This window comes from Vidua chalybeata, chromosome 3 (genome assembly GCF_026979565.1).
Source record: "Vidua chalybeata isolate OUT-0048 chromosome 3, bVidCha1 merged haplotype, whole genome shotgun sequence".
NCBI lineage: Eukaryota > Metazoa > Chordata > Aves > Passeriformes > Viduidae > Vidua > Vidua chalybeata.
Window position 1 is genome coordinate 39,381,704 of NC_071532.1, and position 22,658 is coordinate 39,404,361.

Genomic DNA, 22,658 nt, shown 5'->3' on the forward strand with positions numbered 1-22,658 from the left:
TTGTCCAGTTGATCTCCTTTGCTGTTTTGAGGAGCAGAACCTGAAACTCCCTGTATGGATTACAGATAGCCCTGATACCTTTCAGCATTGAAAGTGCAGCCTCATAGGCAGAATGGCCATCCCCAAACTCATGCAGGGGATGTGCAGATTAGGAACAAAAGCTGGGAATACGGCCCCTTTGTTGTTAAACTGGTGCATTACATACTATATTTTAATTAGGCAGGGTTTGAGAGGCAGCCCAGGAAATCCTCCATAATACAACACCATTGAATTATTCTCATTCTTTCCCTCTGCAGATTTCTCTCCTTTTAGTGGACAGGCTTTAAGCTGCTGTTCTTGCTCTCTCAGCCAAAACCAGAAATAGTTATTCAACAAAATACTTGAGCGTTCTTTAAAAAAAATTGGTGAAGCTGGAGTGGGCAGAGCAGCACCCCAACTTCAACTGCCTCTGTGACTCCTTGGGGCTTTGGTCTGGTTTTGTGTAAGATCAGCAGCCAGAAGCACAGTGTTAACCTTTGGAAGTGAAAGGGGCCACTGGATATTCCAGGAGAACTCTCCAGTCATAGCTTTCCCACCACAAGGATCCTGTCAGAGGGGCTTGTGCTGGCCATGGCAGGTTCCTGCATTCCAGGGAACCCCCTAGTGGCCGGCACCTCAGGGGTTAATAGGAACGGGGCACACTTGACTGCTGAGAGGACTGATCTAATCACTGTCATATCCAAGTGCATCTGTTCACCATGAGGTCATTCTTGTGCATGCTAATGACTTGGAAAATAAAGCACAATGCTCAGCGTTATCAGGGAGGACATAGTGTAAATCTTAGCTTTTTTAGTTGCTAATGGATAGTATGGAATGGGCAGAGAAAGCATCTCTGATTCTTGTGTTCCAGCTTAATGTTTTTAAAGAATCCTTTTCAGTAGATCATCAGAAGAACTGTGCTGGAAAACTTGGACATGTGGTATCTGTTGATAAATGGATTCTTAAATTAATATCATGGCATTGCCCAAGCGAAACACTTGAGTCAAGGAACTATTGAGGTTTTCAGCATTCCCTGGTTTTAAAGCCTCGGGAGCTGTGCCTGCTGATTTACATAAAACCGAGATTTTGCAGCCTTTTTGTTGCAAAGGTGACACATGCTTTTCTTTTGTCTCTGGACTTTTACATGCATGAAGTTCTAGTAGAAAATACTTGAATGTACAGCAAACAAGATCTTTATTATTCAGTGGTTTATTTTAAACCACTTTTTGTTCAGTGCTGAGCTTTCTCTTTCCCACTTTAAAGCAAAAGAATTATTTGAATTGGACATGCAGATTTAAAATACATTTTTGAGAAAAAAAAAACAAACAAACCCAGAGTAATTCTTGTTTTAAACAGGACTGATGTATTTTTGTAATAGTAACTGAGCCAAAAATTAATTTTGCTTTAGTTTGGTTTTTCTGGGGTTTTTATAGTACTGTGGGGTTTTTTATCATTTTGTCTTTTTCCTTGAAGCTCTGTAGGGTGTTTTGTCAGATTTGTGTCATGTTCTGTGTGTGTATATGTGTGTGTGTGTGTGTAGTATTTTTGCCTATTTTCCTGCGAATATTAAAAACATACACATCTAAAACTGAGTAGCTGTGCCACAGTATCTGAACACGTGCAGTGTGTGCCAGGGGTTGGGTTTAATCCATGTGTCAGTGTTGCCTGAAACGGAACAATTTGTTTCTAATATATGGGATTTAGGAAATTCTTGACTGTCCTGGTTACTAGCAGAACAGGGAATTGGTGCTAGCATGGAGTGCGTGTGAGGTCTGCTGGGTGTGGTGCTCAGCAGGTAAGGTGGGACACTGTGCAGCCGTTGGTGCTGCCACGGTGGTGCAGGTTGTCCAAGCAGTAAACAAAGAGGAAAAGCTGAGGGAAGTGGAGCAGAGGAGCCAGGACAGTTACCACAGGAGGCAGGACTCGGCTTTCTCTTCTTCCTCCTTCCCTATGAGGACTATTCAGGATGAGGCACAGTGACCTGTCTGGCTTCCCATGTTTGTTTAATCCAGGTAGTTCCTCATCCTCAGCAGACCAGAGCCTGCTGCAGTTGGGCTCCCCTTGGGAAGTTCCTGCAATGGTACCAGCAGATATGGGAGCTGCTCCTTGACTGTGTGCTCTTGGTTATCAGTGCTCTGCCCATAATTTTCCTGCCCGTTTGGCATGGCTGCTGCCTTATGGCAGGTCAAGAATGCTGCCTTATGCCCTATGGTGGTCAAGAATGGTCTGGCATTAAGCAGGGCAGGGTCACAGGAACCACAAAGTGTTGGAGGCAGCAGCTCTGTCCCCCCATCCAGCTGCTGTGGCCAAACAGGCTGATTGATGCAGGCCTATGTCCAGGAGCCCAGGCCTGGCTCCGGAGGGTCCAGATCCCTGCAGAGCCCTAAGGAAGTAGCCATCTGCCCAGTGTGCTGGGGCTGTCCTTTGTGCCACCACTGAGGATGGACAGTCCAAACTTGTCCCCTGAGGCTGGGCAGGTTCTGGGACTGCTTGCCTCTCAAGCCTGGTGTTCCCCTCAGGATCTCCAACAGTGAGGGGCTAAGAGCCACATCAGGGTTCTCAGCCTGGCCCCTGCCTTTTCCATGTAATTAACTGGCTCAGAGGGTGCTCCCCCAGCTACACTCTCAGGAGAGGAGGTGGTGAGGCAGGGCTTAGCCTAGCAATCAGTGCTGGGATGGGCAAAAACATGAGCTTGATGGGCCATCTCTTCTGCTGGGTGACAGCTCCAGCTGCTCGAGCTGTCAGCTCACAGGAGGCTCGAGGCAATATGGCCCCTTCGTATTTTCCCTCTGCACTGAGGCGCTGGCAGAGACTTACAGCAGAGGCAGAGCAGAACTGGGGCAGAGCCATCCTGCAGCCTCATGCTGAGGGCTTGGGCTGCCCCACTTGTGACACCCACATAACCTCCAGCACTTGGTGGGGTCCCCCTGCCTGAGTTTGAGCCTTGCAAAACTAGTCAGCAGCTGCTCCAACTTGAGAGTAATTAATCTTCAATGTGCGCATTTCAGGTTTATTTCTGAGGCGCTTGAATCATGGAGGCCCACAGTAATGCCAGGCACTCCCACCTGAGCTGGGAGCTGTGGGTGCCATTTTAAGAACTGTCTGCCCCAGTTATTAACCTGCAGTGTCAGATTCTCTTTACCGTGTCACTTACAGCTTTCCAGGGCACTGGAGGAAGTGTGTGGCTTTGATTACCCAGCTCTGGTTATCCATGGGTTTTTCTACGCAGGCTCAGGATGCTGCTTATAGTATACTTGGAGCCTGTCTTGGAGTTGGAGTTGGAAGCAGGAACACTGTGCAGCTTTATGACAACGAATCTCTCTGGAATTTCATTACCTTTGCATTTACTAGGAAGGAAAACAAAGATTTCCACAGACCTGTCCTGGCTGAAAGGCTAATAGGGGGTTGGAACAGGTCACAGCCCATGTGAAAACTTCATGGTTCTTCTCAAGTACCAATCTTCAGCATCCTTACAGGTCATGGTCTTACCCACCCTTGCTTTCAGGAGTGTTCAGCTGCTTCATGAGCAGTGGCTAAAATGCCATTCCTAGAGCATATGCCCTGGGAATGAACCAGGTTTATTCTGTGGACTGGATTTAAGATGCAATACACTATCTCTCTCTTGTTTCCTGCAAGGTAACCTTGCATTTAAAGTGCTATCATCTATATTTTAATTCTGTTTTTAATCCCTCTTGCAAGAAATGTGTTTTAAAAGCTTAATGCTTTTTAAGCAGCCTTACCTGTGAGAGACCCTCCACTGTATTTGTGTGTCTTGTCTGAGTGCAGATGTGTGACTGCTCATGGACAGGTTTTATGCATTCAAGGACTTCCTCTTCTGGTACCAGGATCGCTATACTGCTCAGTTCCTGGAGTTTTAATCAGGCTGTAGTGTCACAGACATTTAGGTTTCTATGAACCCTCAAACTTTAGCCAGTTTCAAATGGTGTGGCTAGCAATAGTGTTGAACGTGCAGCTGAGGTATGAAGCAGCTGCATGCCATCATCCCACAGCAGCAGGTTTGACAGAAGATGAAGCACAATGAATATTCATTCCAGTTTTTGCCAACATTCCCTCCCTTGGTTGTTTCAGTCCTCAGACCCCAGGAGAAAGTGCCTGCATGCTCCCATTCCCGCCTTTAGTGGGGTGTGCTGTGTCAGGTTGGTGCAAGCGCAGCAGTCACAGGGTGCTGGTCCTGCACTGACATGGTTTTGTTCCCCCACTTTGGTCCTTCACTGACATAGTTTTGTTCTCTCCTTTTAGATTAGAATGTTAATGCTCTCCGTACAGTAAAAGCCACAGGTAAGAGCAATGATTCCCACAGGCCCCTCAGCTGCTGCTGTACTTCATCAGTAGCAGCTCTCCTTCCCCTCCTCCTCCTCCCTTGCTGCCTCTGCTCCATGTTCAGCTCTATCTTTTGTGCTCCATGTTACGCTCACACCTCCTCTGCTCTGCCTCCCATGCTCTGGTTCGCCTTGTACCTCCTATGCTCCGCGTGCAGTTCTGCCTCCTCTGCTCTGCATGTGGTTCTGCCTCTTGTGCGCTGCGTGCGCCTCCTGCACTCTGCATGTGGTTCTGCCTCTAGGGTGCAGTTCTGCCTCCTACAAACAACGCAGTAATGCCTCCTGCAATCCTCATACAGTAATACCTTGTGTGATCTGCGCACATTAATGCCTCCCATATGTGGTAATGGTTCCCACAATATGTGTACAGTAATGGCCCCAGTAATGCCTCCCACAATCCGTGATCTGTGAACACTAAAAACTCTGTATGTGCCAGATAATGGCTCCTGTGATCCACATGCGGTAATACATCCCGCGATATGCGCCTGGTAATTATTTTTTACTTCTAAGTTGCTTCAGCTTGTCCGTTTGGAGAAAACTATTATTTTGACCATCTGCCATTCTGCCTCACTGCAGGAATGTCAAGCACAACACCTCCCTAAAAGCCCTTCCCTCCCTCACGCTTTTCTCCCCAGCCAATAGCACCACAGGTTTTGTTTTAATCCAAAGCTGACAGCTCTCCATTTTTCACAGAAAATGCCTTTACAGGCTAAGTCACACTTTCCACCTTTTTAAAATGTGCTATTTCCCCTCAGTCACTTTTCTCAAAGAACCAATCTGGTAAGTAAGGGCTGTCTTTGAGATGCAAACGCAGGGCTGCAGGCAGGCTGAGGGGGTTCACACTTTGGGCTGTGCTGCTGCTGTTCCACTCCTGCTTTCAGTCACTGAAACACCCAGAGCCAGGGTGAGTCTTTGTCCTCAGAGAGCAGCTGAGGGCTCATCCTGCTTGCCACAGTGACCTATGGCCATGTCCCCACCTGTCCTGCAAGGACAGTGCCTTACTCACCTGTATCCGAGGGTTAGCTCAGCTCCTGGCTGTGGTCTGGGGTATTTTGCACACGTTTGGGATTTACCTGGGCCAGGAAGGTGAAGAGAGGATTGAAGACTTGTGGCCTGGCCAGGCACAGCTGAGAATAGAGTCAGTTGTGGCATTGGAAGTAGGTCTATGCTTCAAAACACAACTGTCTCTCAGGTGGTTCAGAGGGTGTGCCAATGGTGCCAGCCTTCAGAGAGAGTTCAGAACATTCCTGTGCTCTCCCTGCCTGGCTGCAAGGCTGTTTCTCCCTCCTACCTGTAATAGAAAAGTTGTGTTTACACTTCGGGAAACAATTGCAACATGGTTTAAAATATACTGTTTCCTTAGGGAGCTGATGAAACACTGTTCCCCCGGGAAATGCCTTGAGACAGGGCAAGCCCTCACGAGCAGGGCAGGGCATGTCCCTCACAGAAGCTCCACCTGGTTTTGGTCATTAGTGTCTCATTTAATGACCATGTGCTCACCTGTTCCCCCTCAGCCAATCTGGGCAGGCCTGGCCTCCAGGGAATAACCAACAGGTGACTCCACTCAACAACAAAGCATAACCCCCCCCATATCCACAGCCCCCACAAGACCCTTCCCCAGTGGTGACCATAAGTACCAGTAACAAAGGTACCTGTTATGTAGTGCAAGAAATAGTGATTCTGTAGGATTTTCCCAGAGGTTAAGACACCTTCCAGGAGAGTTCTGTGCCAGCCCTCATGCTGGGAATGCTTGTTTCCAGCTCTCTGTGGCAGGTCAAATACACAAGAACAGTTTAATGACACACAGCAAAAACCAGTTTTGAATGCCCCACACAGAACTGTTTTATGTTGGAGCTTCAAGTGAGCAGGATAGGAGCTTCCCACCTCCCTCCCATGGGGCTGTTGGGGCCCTGAGAGCCATCGGGGGCTGCAGGGGCTGTGCAGACCAAAAGGGGGTAATGCTGGGGGGCTCAGTGCTCACCTGGACACTTACGGCCTCTCTGCTCCTCACTTCTGGGAGCTGGCAAAGAGAAGTCCCTGATTTCTCTGGGAAGCGCAGTATGGCAGTTCTTCAGCTGCCTACAGCAAATTCCTCCTCTGGAGGTCAAGTTCACCTGAGTGATCCCCATGAGAGGCTGGGAAGATGGGAGGGGCTGCACTGTGTCACACAGTTCTTCTGAGGACACAGGCTGTTTTGTCCTGACCTGGGTTTTCCTTGCCCACTCTGTTTTCCAGGCTGCCTCATCACAAGTCAGCAAGCGCTGACCTCATTGACACCACTGGCATCGAGCTGGTGGAGCCGCCCTCGCCCACGCTGCCAAGTGCCTCCAGGAGCAGGGTCTCCAGGAAGCTCTGCCACTCTGCTAGCACCCTCAGCAAGATGTCCACCTGATGCCCTGGAGAACAGAGCTGTGGCTAAGGCCCTGTGCCCACGGCACCTGAGCACAGATCAGAATGGGCAGTCTGGGTGAATATGTCTTGAAGGGGCCAGGCTTTTGAAATTTGCTCTGTGAAATGGGCCTTCCCCAGTCTGGTCAGACATGGGTGAGGATCAGATGTCACCTCTGTCACCACCACCACTGCTCTGGCACGAGGTGAGCAAGGGCCCCAAGCCCCTGGGCGCAGGTGCTGCAACCAGAGGTCATTAACCAGCACTGAAATTAGTTATTTAATGTACCCTTAGAGAATTGCTTTAGTCATTCCAGGCAGCACTTACAGTGCATTAGGGAATTTCTTCTAAAGAGAGGTTTTCCTGTGACTGGCCAGGTAGTGAATGTTTGCTGGATGAGGGAGGAGCTCTCCAGTTAGTGCTGTCCCACTGCAGGAGTGCTGTGGCCTTTCTGTGGTGTGTGCAATGGCTGTGCACTGGAACTGCTCCCTAGAGAAACAAAAATAAGCAAATCCTTTTTAGAAGAACAAAAGCCACACTCCTGCCATGACCCCTTCCCAGCACCATGACCCCTTCCCAGCACAGTGTGAAGAACTGGGTAACCTCCTCACCTTGTCCCAGCAGACTGTGACCTGTCTCTAGCCAGAGTGCAACACAGCTGAAGGCTTCTGAGGACTTAGGGTGTCCTCCTCGCACCTGCTGTAGTGAGCAGAGCTTGTATTGGCAGTAGCTGATATGTTTTGGTTTACACATGTTGTAGGTTGATGGGGTGAAATTTTTTATAGTTAAATCCCGAGTATTTTAAAGCAACAGAAATCTGAGATCCAGCAGCCACAGAGCCCTGTCCTGCTGCTGCTTGGTTGCTCCTGGGCGCACACACACACACACCACCCAACAGAATTGGAGTTGCTTTAAGCAAAGAGATTGCATTTTTTGGGAAATGCGCTGTTGGGCCCCCATCTGTTTTTGCACTTACACTTGGTGTTACAGCCATCTGTCTATCTGACCCTCTGAGTGCCAGCACCTGGCCAGAGGCGACCCTGTGCCTGTGGGGCACATTCCACCCATGGCCAGTGATGCTGAAGCAGCCCTGGGGCTCTGCGGTGCGCTCTGTGCCCGAGGAGACAGGAACTCACGTGGTGCAGCTGCAGGAAGGAACCTCTGCCACTGAGGGCTTGGAGAACTGGTTTGATTTTCTGCCTCACAGCTGGGTTTTGCTTTCTGTTGGTTTTCTGTCAGTGAAGGAACCTAGAAAATAAAACATGCATTTTAATTTATTTTATATTCAGGGCCGGACAGGCACAGCTGTCTGGCACTTAAGTTATCCAGTAGCTGGTCTGAAACAATTACCTTCTGAGTAAGGAGCCCTTTCTCCTTAGAGCAATATGTACCTCTAATTCAGGGAAGAATTAAGACATCAATGAAAATCATGTTTTCCCGATGTCCAAAAACTATTAATTTGTATAAACTCTGCTGTGGTTTTGCACCCTGAACTGGATGACAAAGCCACTCTGTCACTCACAAAATTAACAGATCTTTGCTCACAATAAAATTTCTCCCCAGAGCAATAAAAGGCAGTACCTGTGTGATGTGTGTGGCAGCGAGTGGGAGGTGCTGGGGCTGGAACTCCAATGACACTGGTGGTGCTGCTGGGCCCGGCTGCTGTGGGTGCCATGGGTGTGCAGGGCTGGCTCACAGGGGACAGGTACAGTCCCTGCTGGACGTGAGTTCTGTCCCTCTCTGCTGGGGCCGCGGCTGCAGGAACAGCTGCCAGGTACGGAGCAGGCAGTGTCGTTCCCAGACCAGAGTGTTCTTGAGGAGTTCACACCACGCTGTGACTGACACAGGGGCACCCACGGTTGTGCCCTGCGGGCCCCCACATGGCAGCAATGACCTTTGCCACCTCCTGCCAGCCCGACACTGCCCGCGGTACCAAGCACAGAGACAGACTTTTGGGGCCCCCAGAAGCCACTGTCCATAACCTGCTTCCCTGCAATGTCTCATAGCCCAACCATCCACATTAAAAACAAGAGGTTTTTAGTGGTGATTTTGTACTCTACAGCTATCCCCTGCATTCTTTAAGCAAATGCAGGGGGCTGCATTCAGCCATAATGATGTCTGAAAAGACAAAGGAAATCTCCCTTTGCTGAAGGGCCACAGCAAAATCCTCTCCTAAATTGCTTTCAGGTGCTCTAACCAGAAATGGAGAGTTAATCCAGCTAGCTCCAGATAAAGCTACCTTTGCAGCAGTAACTGTGCACACACTAATGAGCTGTTGGGAACCTGGCTTCCACCTACCTTTCCCAAGGAGGATCCCTGACCCATGCCCAGCACCACCACCCTCGAGTGAGTGGAGAGCAGGCTGGGGCTGGCTGCTCTGTGGACCAGGGGTCACTGCTCAGGGGCTGCGCTGGCAGCATTCTGAGCCAGCGGTGGTCCTCGCGAGGGTTGGCACAGCCATGGCAGCAGGCAGGCCCACGGCAGGCTCAGGCTGGAGGGCATGTGGCTCCCGCACAGCTGAGGGCTCAGCACAGCCTGACACTGGCACCCACGGTGGCTGGGGGCACTGGGGCCCCGCCAGGCAGGATACAGCCACAGCCAAGGGGCTGCAGCGGCGCTGGCAGAGCCAGTCCAGCATGGGGCAGGAACATGGGCCCAAGGCACCCCCAGCTCTGCACCTATGGCAGCAGCTGCAAAAATGGCATTAAAAATAATTTACTAAATTAAATAATATATAGACTAGTTTATACTTAACATGGAGTCCCAGAATGGATTGTGTTGGAAAAGAACTTAAAGCTCATCTCATTCCACTCTTACCATGGGCAGGGACACTTCCCACTATCCCAAGTTGCTCCAAGCCCTGTCCAACCTGCCTTGGAACACTTCCAGGGATGGGGTAGCCACAGCTTCTCTGGGCAAACTGTGCCAGGGCCTTCTCATCCTCACAGCTAAGAACTTCCTTCCAATAGTTATACCTTCCTTCAGCTTTAGAAGGATGCCTAACATTTTTTACAAACATTTGTATAGGTATTATCTTATTCCTACACCTATTAATATGCTCTCTTTAGCTATAAAATATATATTAGGGATCTCATCCTATGTTCTATATAATGTATGCTACAGTATTTCAAAATATATATCACATATTTGATGTTATGCATGTCTATATGTTTCTATTAGCTAGAGTATATGTTGTAAGTTTTAAATACACACAGATACAATGTGTATATATTATTACATTAAGGAAAATATATGCAATCTGTGATCTATAATCTAGGTATAATACAAGATATATAATGTGATATGCATTATATATTATACAATGTATTATATAATATATGCACTATATGTTTTATCCTATTAATACCTGTTTTGAATATTAAATATTGACTATAAAGGTAATAATTTTATTCAAAAATTGGTTATAGTTTACAAAAATACAACATATTACCTTTACATTATACATGTATATCTACATATGCACACATCCCTGGGATGTATTTTCGCTATATGTACATATCATGACAAAAACTATAACATTACTTTGCTAACTGTAATGTTAACTGTGTGCAAATACATGCAGTATACTTTTATTTAAAATGTATATAAGAAAATAATATAAATCATATCAGCAATGTATGAATTCTGTATAACATGATATAATGAACATGTAATATTTGGCACATGTATGATGTGCATCATGGACTATTCAGTGCAGTATATAGATACAATAACAGTATTTCAGACCATGATTGACATGTATGCATAGTGGATATGCCAGGTGTGCACACATGAGCACCTACACTCTGTCTTCCACAGCACACAGATCCTGGCTGCAGAGCTGACAAAACCTCCTGCCAGACAAGAGTGTTTCATTACATCAACATTGATAATGTATCAGTAATTATGTATAATGCAGAGATGATATTATGTACTGTAGATAATACACTTAATATGCATTGTCTAAGTGGCAATATATAACAGACATATAGTAGTATCTATTGTATAATACAATATGCTTTGATATAATACATGTAATATATTATTATATGTGTTATTACCTACATATTCTGAAGTTTAATTATATAAATCATCTATATTGAATATACCGCTATAAAAGGAATATATTTTTTACATTTATTTTATCACAGAATCCTAGAATAGTTTGGGTGGAAGGGCACAATATAGCTCATCTCATTTCACCCTTACCATGGGCAGGGACACCTTCCACTATCCCAGGTTGCTCCAAGCCCCATCCAACCTGGCCTTGGACACTTGCAAGGATCCAGGGGCAAATGCAAAATATAATTTATTGTATGTAATAAATTCTGATTTTCTTCTGTGTGTGTGTAACTAAACCAAAACCTCCCAGCTCAGACACCCCCAACTGTATATCATTTTCCTTACATTTGTCATTGAACTGGTGTTGCACTATAGGTAATTTCCCCCTAAAAAACTGTAAAAATGAGCCAATAAAAACACCGTGGTTCCATATCCTGAGAAAGCAGAACCTGTTTTAACCTGCAGCTTCTTTTCTCCCCCGGCCCAGTGCCCATGGCAGCACAAGCAGAGCCTTTGCTCTGGTTAAATTCTCCCTGTCACCTTCCCCATTACCTAGGGAAGGCTGAAAAGCCTCAGCAGAGTGGTACAGCACAAGAGTCAGGCCGGAACAGGTTGGGCTGTGCATGCCCTCACCTTCAGAGCTGCGAGGGGGTTTTATTAGAGCTTAAAAACAGTGGTTCTTTTTTAAGAGGAACAGGTAGTTTAACTGGAACTGGCTGCTTCAAATAATGTCCCAATTACCATGTCAGGAGGATGCACTCCTAGGAGGTTTCCTGTGCTGGTGTGGGGCTCCTGCTGCCACCACTGTGCCCAGCTCTGCCTGGCTTCAGTCCCTGGCTGCCTGTTGAGGAGAAAACAGCATGGTCAGAACAGCACTGGGGGCAGCCCAGGACTTGGGTTCAATGGCACAGATAGGAACCAAGCCTAGCAGTGTCCAGTGTGGAGCTGGTACCACAGGACAGCCCACACTTGGCATGTCCCATATCAATGATTAATGCATCAAATGTTGCCAGAGGCAGACCTTTTCTTATGTGGACTGTAAATTACATTTATTTAAACCATTTATAGCCCTGATGAGGCTTCCTACCTGCATGGAATGATCTGAAGTGTTTAATGCCATTTGCAAGGATGCACTTGCAAACCCAGATCCTTCACCAAGGGGAGCTGCCTGGGTGCTTCAGGGAACTGCTGTCACACCCAGCCTAAAACACTCACCACAATCCAGCACTCCTGACCCAGGGACAATGGAGCAGGAGATGTGTTGGCACCAGCACACCGCAGCACCCTGTAGCACCCTGCAGGCACGGCACACCCCAGAGAAACACCTGTGTCTCCATGACCCATTTCCCAGCTCATCAACAGCAATACCTTTTTTTAAACAGGCTTGTGTTGTGTGAGGAAGAGTGAAATCCAAGGCAAAAAGCCAATGTTTGCCCTGTTTCCAGGCATGCCCTAATCCCATGGATACCTCCCAGCTGCCCACTCCAAAAACAGATCAGCAGGTTCTGGGCAGGGTCCCCCAAAACCTTGAGCTGTGCCCAGTTGTGTTTCCCAGTGAGCGCATCCAGCAAGGCAGCAGACAGATGCCTTACTGCACTGATGGCTACGAGGGACTGTAGTGTTGGTACCAAAACTTGGAAAAACCTTCCCTGGGGACAAGCATCCTCCAGAGAGTCTTCCCCTGTGGGCAGGAGCAGCTTGCCCCAGCTGCCCACCAGCTCTGAGCCCATGGAGCAGGGATGGCGTCCATGCTGTATTTCTCAGGACCCTGCAGGTTTCTCTACCTAATCTCCCAGCTCCTTTCCCTGTGCTCACAGCACTTGGTCCCAGATCACACATTTCACTCCCAGCATGCTCAGAGAGGAGGAAGGCTCCGGCACAGCAAGGAAACCCCTCTGCCTGAATGCATAGAGCATGAGCAATCTCTGCACCAGCTGCCTCCACTGCGTCATATTTGGGACAGGATCAGTGTTTTCCATGGTGCCCAAACCTGTTTCTGCTAGATGCACTGAGAGCCATCAGCAATTGATTTGTTAGCTGACAGCAGGAGGCTTTGTTTGTGCAGCGCTGGCTGGCCGTGCTGCCAGGTGGCTAGAACATAACACCTACCAGGCAACACCTGCATTCCCAGGGTCTACTACTGAGAGCACTCTGGGTTCAGCCACACTGCTCGGTCCCTGAGACAGCCACCAAGCGACACGTGAGCTTGGAACTTCACAGACACAGAGCAGGAGACAGAGCCCAGCAGAGGCCCAGTGCTGGGGGCCTAGGCAGTGGGACAGTGCAAAGCAGGAACTAGTGAGGGGCAAAGACAGATCCATCCCCAAAATACTGTCCAAAGGATATTGGTGTAAGTGGGAGGCTTTGTAACCTGTCACAGTGGTGCAATGCCCTTCACTGCCAGGTGGCATGAGATGCAAAACGGTAATGCTGATGGCTCCCTGCAAAACCCTGCACGTAGTTGGGGCTCACACGCACAAAAAACCTCTCCAGAAACCCCTCAAACCATCGGGGCTTACCCTCACAAGGAACCTCTTCAGAAACCCCTTGGCTCGGCCTCACAAGGACCCAGGGGTGCAGATGAGGGGAGAAAGGCCGCAGACACAAAGGCACAGCCACTCTGCCCAGGTTGTTGCAGCCCAGGGATGTCAAAAGCAAATTACATCCCTTTTACAGGATGCTTGTGAACAGAACTGTTTCCAGTGTACTCTGCTGTCACCTCTCCTTACTCCTCCCCAACACAGGAGTCTCCACTAATTACCCTTTCTGCTCAGCAGGAGATGCAATACGTCAGTGCCGATGGTTACCCAGACAGTTCAAAAAACCTGGGAAATTCTGGTCCTCAGAAATTTCAACTGATTCTTAGTAGGACAGACATGGATTTATCTGACTATTAGGAAATGAACAGCGGTATGAAGCTGTTGTTTTGTGGCCTGCTGGTGCCACAGGCTTTGAGCATGGATTTCAGCAGGGACACTGCTGTTACAGTGTGGATGGAGCCATTAGGCTTCTCTGGAGGATGTGCCAGGCATCATCTGGAAATGGTGTCCAGTGGCCTGAGAGGATGGCTATGTGTGTTGGCAGAGTCCCCACAGGGAGCAGAGAGCCCACTCCACAGACAGCTGCAACACCGTCTGCAACAGCCCAGGATCTGGGGCTTTCCAAGGCCAGGGAAGCCAGGAAAGGCAAAACTGCACCTCTTGCCAGGTAGGCTTTGCTGCCTTGTGTGTCTCTGGCTGTGCTGTTTTCCAGCTAAAACCACAGCTTTGCCTAGGCCTGAAGTCAGCCCTGGTACTACCAAGTCAGTTTCCGAGGAACCAAGACAACAGGAGCATACCCATACACTGGTACTGTTCAGCCTGACTGAACAAAAAAAAACCCAAAACCACCAAAAAAAACCTCAAAAAACCCCAAACAAATCTTTCTCTAGAAAGATGTTCTTTCTCTACAAGCTTTGCTTTATCATAAAATACTGAGCCAGTTCCTGGGAAACTTTTCTCCAGGAAGCTCAACCACCTGCTTTTCCCACAGTGAATCAGGGTGAGGAGTCTTTAGGTGAGAGAAGATAGCACGAACAGGCTGGAAACCTCTTCCAGAGAAACAAAGTCTCAAAGGCATTGCTACCCCAAGATGGAGCAGCCCCTATGCCCACACCAAGCCCTCACATCCCCCTGGCCTTTCATACACCAGTTTGGGAGCAGGGATTTGCTCTTGGGGCTGCCAAGCAGATTTGCATGCCATGAAGTTGGCTCTGTACCTGCTCCTGCTGGCAAAGGGGGAGATCGTATAGGTGCACACAACACCTGTCTGTGAGAGGGGTTTCACAAACCCAGCACGCACCTTCACCACTTACACAGATTTTACAATTCTGACCAAACCCATCAAGATTCGCACATACAAACACAAGCTCTGGAGATAGATCTATCTGCATAGATATATATATATCTATATATACAGTTACTGAAGGCTGCTACAGAAACCCCACTGCAAGGCACAAAGGACCAGGCAGGAGCCGGCTCCGGCCCCGCCAAGAAGCAGAGAAATGCCTGGCCTTCCTTGCACCAGTTCCACAACGCACGGACAAAGCAGGATGCTGCAGCAGCCACCCATCAAACAGCACAGCCCTCGTAGGCAGGGATTTCTAAAAGTTCTCCACTTACAGGTGCTGCCTTCTCCTTGAGCTATCCCTACATCACCTTCCAGGGAAGTTACCTCGCAGCTCTCCCCAGAAGCAGAGCACAGGGCAGGCTGTGCCCAATGGTGGCTAGAGCAGGGGCAAGGCTGGGGCTCCGGCCCATGGCAAGGGGACCCCTTTGCTCAAGGGGCAGCCTCTCCCCAGAGCAGCCATGCTGCACCCTGCTCTTCTTCTCCCTTTAATTCCTTTTTAATTAATCTCACCAAATGGTGCAGAGCAGGCTGGTGCCTATGGAGGCACCCTGCCAGGTGCAGTGTGGAGCCGGGTGCCAGCCTACCCCCCAGCTCCCCCTCCCACCCCGAGCCCCCAGGGCCAGCCCAGCAGGGAGAAGCAGGAGGGGTGGGGGCATGCTTGAATTTGAAAATATTTTATTTGAATAGTAAATAATTATACAGTTGAAACAGTTCTATTGAAGCACTCTATAAATAGCTAACAGTTAAGAAAATAATGTGTGTAGAAAAAGAGATTGCATCTAAAATTAAGAGCTGTTGGTTGCACGGGATAAAATGCTTAAGATCATGTGTCATTCTAGGTATAAAAGTTAAAACCTTTTTAGCAGATCCCTTAAAAAAAGATCTTCTAAAACGCACAGTGAAATGGCAGGTGGGGAGACAAAAAAAAGCACATTAGAATATCTGCAATCAAATAATATCAATCTTCATAATTAATATAAATAAATAACAAATAAATAACATAATTACTCAAACCAACATATACAGACAGACAACTCATGAGCTACCTTAGTAAGGGTAAACTAACGGAAACAAAGTTGGCATGTCACAGTTAAGGCAGTTTCTACAGCATTTTCTGGAGACCATCAACAGCAGAGTCAAGGCATTTGTGGCTACACTAAAGGAAACGCTTGTTTCTCTCAAGCAGTTTGATCTGTTCACATCGATAAAAACAGAGCAAAGGAACAAAATTAAAAAAAAAAATTAAAATAAGAAAAAAGAAAAAAATAAGAGAGACCCCGGGAAGGTAAGTGTAAAGCCAGATTCCAGCAGGTCACAAGCTGTATTAAAGCTAATTGTGTGGCAGCCCCGGGGGAGCAGCGCAGGGCGGTGGGGAAGGCACGGGCGGCTCAGCAGGCAGGGCGCAGCGGCACCTGGAGCAGGATGACCTGCCGGTTCTCCGAGGGGTGGCACTTGTTGATGTGCCGGGTGAGGCCAGGAGAGCTGTAGAAGGTGGCCGGGCAGTACTTGCAGGGGAAGACCTGGGCGGCGTGCAGGAGGCGCAGATGCCGCTCCTGGCTGCTCTTGCTAGGGAAGGTCTCCCCGCAGACGGGGCAGAGGCGGCACTCGGCGGCAGGCAGCTCCTCGGCACTGGGATCCGGGGCTGGTGCAGATGCTGGTGTACCATGCCCCAACAGGTGCTTGCGCAAGTAGGCTTGCCGGCGGAACCGTTTGGCGCAGCGGGGACACTCGAAGAGCCCCTCCTCGGAGCCTGCCTCCGAGGCTCCACCAGGGCTTGGTGTGTCCCGCTCACTGCCACTGCCACCGCTCGCCTCCTTCGGTGTTTCCTCTGCCGGGGCCGGGCCTGGGCACGCAGCCGGTGCCCGGCCCGCCTCGGGGCCGCTCTTGGTGGTGGGTGGACGTGGTTTGTGCCAGCGGCGGTGGGAGGCGAGGTTGGCGGGGCAGGAAAAGACCTTGTCACACTCGGGGCAGCGGTACTCCACCCGGACGATGCGGGAGCAGCGGTGCTGCGCCAGCGCGAAGGGGTCCCCGTATTCCTCCTTGCAGAGCTGGCAGATGAACTCGCCCAGAGGACGGGCGCAGCCGCCCCGTGCCTTGGCCGGCATCTCCACTGGGCCCTCCTTGATGCGCAGCCCCAGCACGGGCGAGGTGGTCACTTCATCCTCAAAGGTCAGCTTGCGGATCGCCTTCGTCTTCTTGCCTGACTGGGCCTTCTGCCGCCCAGGTTCGGAGGCACCCGGTGGGCGCTTGGTAGGCAGTGGGCGGCCCGAGGCAGGCGGCACGGCCGGGGCAGGCGGCGCAGGGACCCCACCGGGGCCGGGGTGGGAGCCGGGCGGCTCGGCGTGGCCAGCAGAGGCCAAGAGCTTGAGGTCAGCTGGGGCGAAGAGGATCGGGTCCATGGTTCCGGGCACGGCCGGCGCGGGGAAGGACTCGGCTGAGACGGGCGAGCCCAGGCTGAAGCCGCGCTCCAGGTACTTGTCCCTGCTGACGGGCCGCGTGGGGCTGTACAGCGCCTGCACGGCGGCATCGGGCGTACCGAATGGCACCGGCGGCGGCGAGTCCCGCGGCAGGGGCGGCGGAGCGGCGGGGCAAGCGGGCGGCTGGGCGGCGCCGGCGGGGAGCGGCGGGCCGGCGTCGGCCTCACGGCAGCAGCGCGCCCGGTAGGACACGGGGGTGGGCCGCCGGCTGCGCTTCACCAGGAAGCCCCGGGGCATCTTCGCGCCGGCTCCGGGCCGGCGGCAGCGGCTACGGCGGAGGCTCCTAGCTGTGCCCGCGGCGCGGCCGCCGCCGCCTTTAAGCGGGCCGGGGCCATTGTTCGGGCCGGCGGCGGCGGGATGGGCCAATCAGCGGCGGCGGCGGCGGCGCGGCCGCACCTGAGCCCGGACCGGCACACGCCCGGCCCCGCCCCCGCCCGCCCGGCACGCGCGGCCATTGTGTGCCGCCCCCCGGGCCGGCAGCGGGGCCGGCAGCGGGTGGTGCTCTCGGGCCGCCCGCTAGCCAAGGCTGCACCTCCGGGAAGCTCGGCACGGAGCGCCGTCTGCTCTCGGCGGGCGGACTGTTTGCGGGGGCGGCCGGCACCGGGGTGCGGGGAGAGGGGAGTTCGGCGCAGGAGGAGGCGAAAGTGGCGCTTGTGGCAGCGGCGGCACAAAGGCGAGCGGGGCTGCCCGCCGGGGGTGCTGCCCAGCGGCAGTAGCAGGTGGCCAATGACGGGTCTGTCCGAGCGGGAGGAATAACGAATGGGTCATCAGGGCCCGACCGAGCCCAGCAACCGTGCGAACGGAACAACTCCGCGCTGCTGCGGGGTCAGGGCAGGCGGAGCCACAGTCCCGGCCCGGTGGTAACCGAACCTGTTACTCTAACACGAACAGGTCAAGCCCAGTTTCCCAGTATAGGCAGGGACGGTGATGGTGGCGCTCGGTTTCAGCCCGAAACGCTGCGCGTCGGGTACGAGGTGCGGCAGGGAACGGGCAGAGGGTCCTTGCTCCCCGCACTCCCGCACGCCGCGGTCGGTGTCTTAGCAAACACGCCCAAAGCCCCCGAGGATGCGGCAGGTGCAGCCGTAGCGGGGAGAGCCCTGGGCTGCGGCCCCGCTCCCGCAGCCCTTTGTCCGCGGCGGCGCGGCGTTGCGCGCGGAGGGTCGCGGGGCCACCCCGCAGGTGGCGGGACCGGGGGGAGAGGAGCTGCCGCCAGGCCGGGGGCGCGTGCGGGCAGCGCTCTCCCCGCTCCCCGCCGGGGCCTTTGTGGGGGGCGCGGGGCACGCGGGCGGCACGCGAGCGAGCGCCCCCCCCCCCCCCCCCACCCCGTGCGCGCCTTTGTGCGGGCCATTAGCATAAAGCTGCGCGACCCTCGGCACAAAGGGCGGCGAGCGGGTGGAGGCCGGCGGCCGCCGCTCCCCCGGACACCCCCGCGGCGGGCCGGGCCAGGCGGCAGGGGGGTTCGAGGGGCCGCCCCGCCCGCCCGGGTGGGACAGGCGTGCGGCGCGGCGCGGCGGGGCGGGCGGGCCGCGGCGCATTAGCATACAGCTGCAGCCCCGCGGGCACGCGCCGCCGCCTCCCCGCCGGGGCTACGAACTGAGACTCCCCTTCACCGATGGGGCTGCGAACCGAGATCTCCCTTCACCGAAGGGGCTTCACATCGAGACTCCCCGTCACTGGCGGGGATGCACACCGGGACCCCCCTGCCCACAGCTGGGGCTGCACAGCAAGATCCCCATCACTGCCAGGCCTGCTCACCGAGACCCCACGCCACGGCGGGGGCTGTGGCCCCAGACCCCGTTGTCCCACCATCTCTCTCTTACCTGCAGCCAACAGCAGTCTGTAGGCATCGGTCGGGGCGTACACAGGCAGGTGGGCACGGTGGTGGCGCAGGTAGTGAAGGACGGGTTCCCAAAGCGATGGTGGGCCGAGTTTCTGCTCAGGGTGCTGCTTGGTGGCAGTGGGCTGCCCGGGCACCTGCAAGACAGAGCTGTCAAACAGACAAACGGGACTTGGGGCACTCTGGAGACACGGAGCATGGCAGCGGGGTCCGAAAACAGCCTGAAAACATATCGGGGCTAGAACACAAGTGGCAGTGGGGTGTGGAGTGGGGCTCACACTGGTAGCACTGAGCACACCTTGGGGCCGGTGGTGCTTGACTGTTTGTTCACCTCTCCCTCACAAATGGCTGGCCACAGGTGCAAGGGTTGTGGGGAACAAACCCGTGTGGAACCCCTGGCTGTCTGACATGGCCTGTCAGAGGGGTTTTGCCAGAGGAATTCCACACTTCCCCCCCACTTCATGCCCTATATTTACTGTGGCTTTTAACTGAGTGTCAGCATGGCCCAGCTGCAGCCAGAGCACCAGGCCATTATTCCTGATGGATGACAAGTGCTACTCCGGTAGGTCTGGCACGGCACATGTGCCCACGGTGTGCGGCAGCATCCAGCAGCTGCTGGAGGTGCAGCCCCCAGCCCTGCCATCTGCATGTTTGCGTCGCCGGAGCTGTGCACGCCAGCACAAACACATGGCTGTGATCCCCGAGGGGTAAACATGCCCCGTGCCAGCAGCCCTGCCAGAGCCCTGCGCTGCCAGGGCAGCCTCGGGTGACAATTTCAACACAGGCTAAATGCATGGCCCCTGTCCCCAGAACATAACTGGCTTTTCTATGCAGTTAGTGCTTCGATTAGCAAATAGTTCTGTAAATATTACCCCTATTGCAGGACACTGATTTCCACTTTCTCTAGAAACTAATCAGAAATATCTGACCTCTGTGCATTTATGCCCACAGCTCTTAAACATCTTTCCCTCATTTTCACACTTCATTAGTAATTTTTCTGCATGCTGAAATGAGCTAGAATATAAGCATCAGGAGGCAAATACAGTAGGTCTCTTACTTCACACAGAAATACAACCAGTCCTGAGGCATTTAAGAGATACTCCAAGAGCACATGGTACCTACTCTGGATCTGGGAATGTGCCCAGAAGGAGCACCCACTGAAAACATGAATTGTGACATTTAGTAAGTATAGTTAAAATCACTATGAAAAAAAAAAAAATCCAAAATGCCAAATTTTCATTCAGACGGAGATACCATCACCTATGTCCATAGGAGTCCTGACTCACACAGAGGTGTTTCCAGGCCATGCAGGGAGACTCCCTGTGTCAGGACTGCTGCCACAAAGACAGGGTAAGGCAAGTTAGTCCTTCATTTGTAGGGCACAAATTCCCCTCTCTCTCAAGTTGTTCACACTTACAGCATGACAAATAAGTTTGAATGATGGCAAGAAAAACACATCAGGGTCCTCATTCTGCACAGAACTTAATTTTGTACTCTTTTATAGAGGTCTTCCAAGAGAACCCAAATTAAACTGCACCAAGGCCCTTTCTGGGTCAGGATAACAGGAGGCAAATAGCTCTGAGCCCTTCGGGGAGGAGGCAGGGCTGAGTGCGTGTGGCTGCAGCTGGGATGCAGCAGCATTGGGCCCTGGAGATGGGTGGACCACGGGCTCTACTTCCTCCTGCCACCCTGCCTCCATTTACACTCAATTCCATTCATTGTCCACACAGTTAAAAACTCTATAAGCACATGTTTAAAACCCAGTGCCACCATCTGCCACCGCATGGGGTTAAACAAAGGTAGAAGCAGTGTGAGCTAGGTGAACTGGTCCCAGGTACTGGGTTGGAAGCACCGAAATCAGACTACAAACTCTTTGGTTTCAGCCAGAAATTCCTCAGGAGGTGGGGAAGGCAGTTCTGGGGGCTACTGGACACCTGCTGTTGTTATTAGTTCTCCCCATGGAGCACAGTGACTGGATTTTGGGTAGGCAGTTCCAGGCTGCTGAGGTTTTATGCCTCTATTATGGTGCTAGGGCCAAAGCTGTAAAACAGCATTGGCAAACATTTTAATTCCACCCTTATTCAGGAAATCCACTTATCACTGAAAAAGCCAGTTGCTTTTGACCCTTTGGACTACCAAAGCCATTCCGTGTGGGTAGGTGTTGAAAAACCTACCCACAGGCTCAGCTGAGAGAGGTGTAGGATGGCCTGTAGCATATTCCTGTTAGGGAACACTCCTAAACCCAAGGGGGATACATAGACAAGCCAGGCTCCAGATTCCACTGGGTATTTGTACTAAATTGCAGCTATAATGCAAAAATGCAGTCACAGACAACAAAGCAAGTTTGAGTTCTACTGGCAGATTTGAGAATATACCCAAACAAGAAAACTGAACACTGTGCTGTACATGGTGAACCCCTCTGTGAGGTACAAAGTCTGCTCTAGCTTTCCCGAAGAGAGAGGTAAAAAGAAACATAAAGCTTCAGGATACAGCTGGGAGAGTAAATCAAAGTGACCAACACCAACAAATTACCTAAATAATAAAATGCACTCGCCAGTCATTTTTCTTACCTGTTCTGACATCAGGGTTTGGTGCAGTTCCTTCTGCAGATCAATATACTGATCGTGATAGATGGCTAAGGACCAAGGTTCCCTGAAGTAGCTGGGTAAAAAAGAAGAAATTTAGTTATCTTGTGAACCTCTCATTAACCACTGATAAAGTATTTACCTGCTTTTTTTCCTTTATAAATTACAGTTCTGGACCCATCATGATCATTTGTGCATAAAATGCCTCCTTGTAACAGCGTGGTCAATCAGTTCTTTTAATGGATGTTCCTGATGTACAGCCAGCTTCACTAATTACATTTAAAGTGGCTTAATTCAGAGCTGTGGCAAGGCCCAGTGAAGAATCCTGATTTTATCAGAATTTAAAAGCCTGAAGACCTGTAAAGAATGGTGTCTCCATTATCTGTCCTCATTTGAGAAAAGCAGATTGCAGGATTAACTGAACTTACTGCATAAACAAATTAAATTTGTGTAGACAATGACACAAATGTTGTTCATCATTAAGATTTCTGGATTAATAAAAGCCAGGAAAACAGGCCACCACAGCGCTGCAGTATGTTCTTTGCACTAGTGTAATGAAGCTAAATTGAACCGATTCTAGGAGGAAGCTCTTGTAACTTTTTCTTTCAGTTACAGCATTCACAGCACCATTCTTCCATGAAAAAGGAGGAAAAGGATGGAGAGGGCACTGCTCCCTGTAGAAACTCATGGCTGTAAATATAACTGGGGGCAGCCAGATTACAAAGCTGTGATTTACTTCTCTCTATAATGAAAGGTAATTTTTACAGCTCGGGTGAGATGCTCGGAGTGTAATTCTTGTTAATGCTCACAGTGGTCAGGATGTGCCCCATGCTCATCTTCATAATGACCGAGCAGCTGTCAGCAGGCTCACCCAGGAAGTTGGAAGAGGGGGGCATTTGTGTAGTTGCCACCAACACTCATGCCTTGGGAATGGCAGCAGGACCCTGGCACTGCCCTCTGGAGCACAGGAACCTTCTCACCTGGTTCAGCTGTGTGGCATTTAAGTAAGCACCTGCATAAGGCAACTTAAACACACTACACAGATTTAATAATCCTGAGATA

General features: G+C 51.2%; 3 protein-coding genes across 16 annotated transcripts in view; 1 reads left to right on the top strand and 2 right to left on the bottom strand.

Annotated features, from left to right (window-relative positions):
* The window catches only part of RALGAPA2 (Ral GTPase activating protein catalytic subunit alpha 2), a 90,622-nt gene extending 83,942 nt beyond the window's left edge, over positions 1-6,680 (top strand). For both annotated transcript variants that reach the window (XM_053938234.1, XM_053938235.1), the window contains 2 exons: positions 4,279-4,317; positions 6,594-6,680. In XM_053938234.1, coding sequence (XP_053794209.1) covers positions 4,279-4,283 — 5 coding nt within the window. In that variant the 3' untranslated portion in view covers positions 4,284-4,317; positions 6,594-6,680. The remainder of the gene's footprint in view (positions 1-4,278; positions 4,318-6,593) is intronic.
* The window catches only part of CFAP61 (cilia and flagella associated protein 61), a 97,419-nt gene continuing 80,125 nt past the window's right edge, over positions 5,365-22,658 (bottom strand). For 6 of the 13 annotated variants that reach the window (XR_008429915.1, XR_008429916.1, XR_008429918.1 and 3 more), the window contains 8 exons: positions 21,582-21,672; positions 18,995-19,148; positions 11,551-11,650; positions 7,884-7,995; positions 7,075-7,446; positions 6,340-6,754; positions 6,011-6,122; positions 5,365-5,649 (listed from right to left, as the gene is read on the bottom strand). Coding sequence is in view for 3 of the 13 variants with exons in the window: in XM_053938237.1 (XP_053794212.1) it covers positions 11,571-11,650; positions 18,995-19,148; positions 21,582-21,672 (325 nt within the window). In the remaining 10 variants the exon portion in view is untranslated. Of the gene's footprint in view, positions 5,650-6,010; positions 6,123-6,339; positions 6,755-7,074; positions 7,447-7,883; positions 7,996-9,940; positions 10,602-11,379; positions 11,651-18,994; positions 19,149-21,581; positions 21,673-22,658 lie in introns of those variants that run through there. The other 7 variants (XR_008429913.1, XR_008429910.1, XR_008429911.1 and 4 more) reach the window with 7 other exon arrangements.
* INSM1 (INSM transcriptional repressor 1) lies at positions 15,356-17,509 on the bottom strand. Its single transcript, XM_053938241.1, is given in 2 exon segments — positions 15,356-17,449; positions 17,452-17,509. Coding segments are annotated over 2 exon segments (1,422 nt in total). The 3' UTR covers positions 15,356-16,085.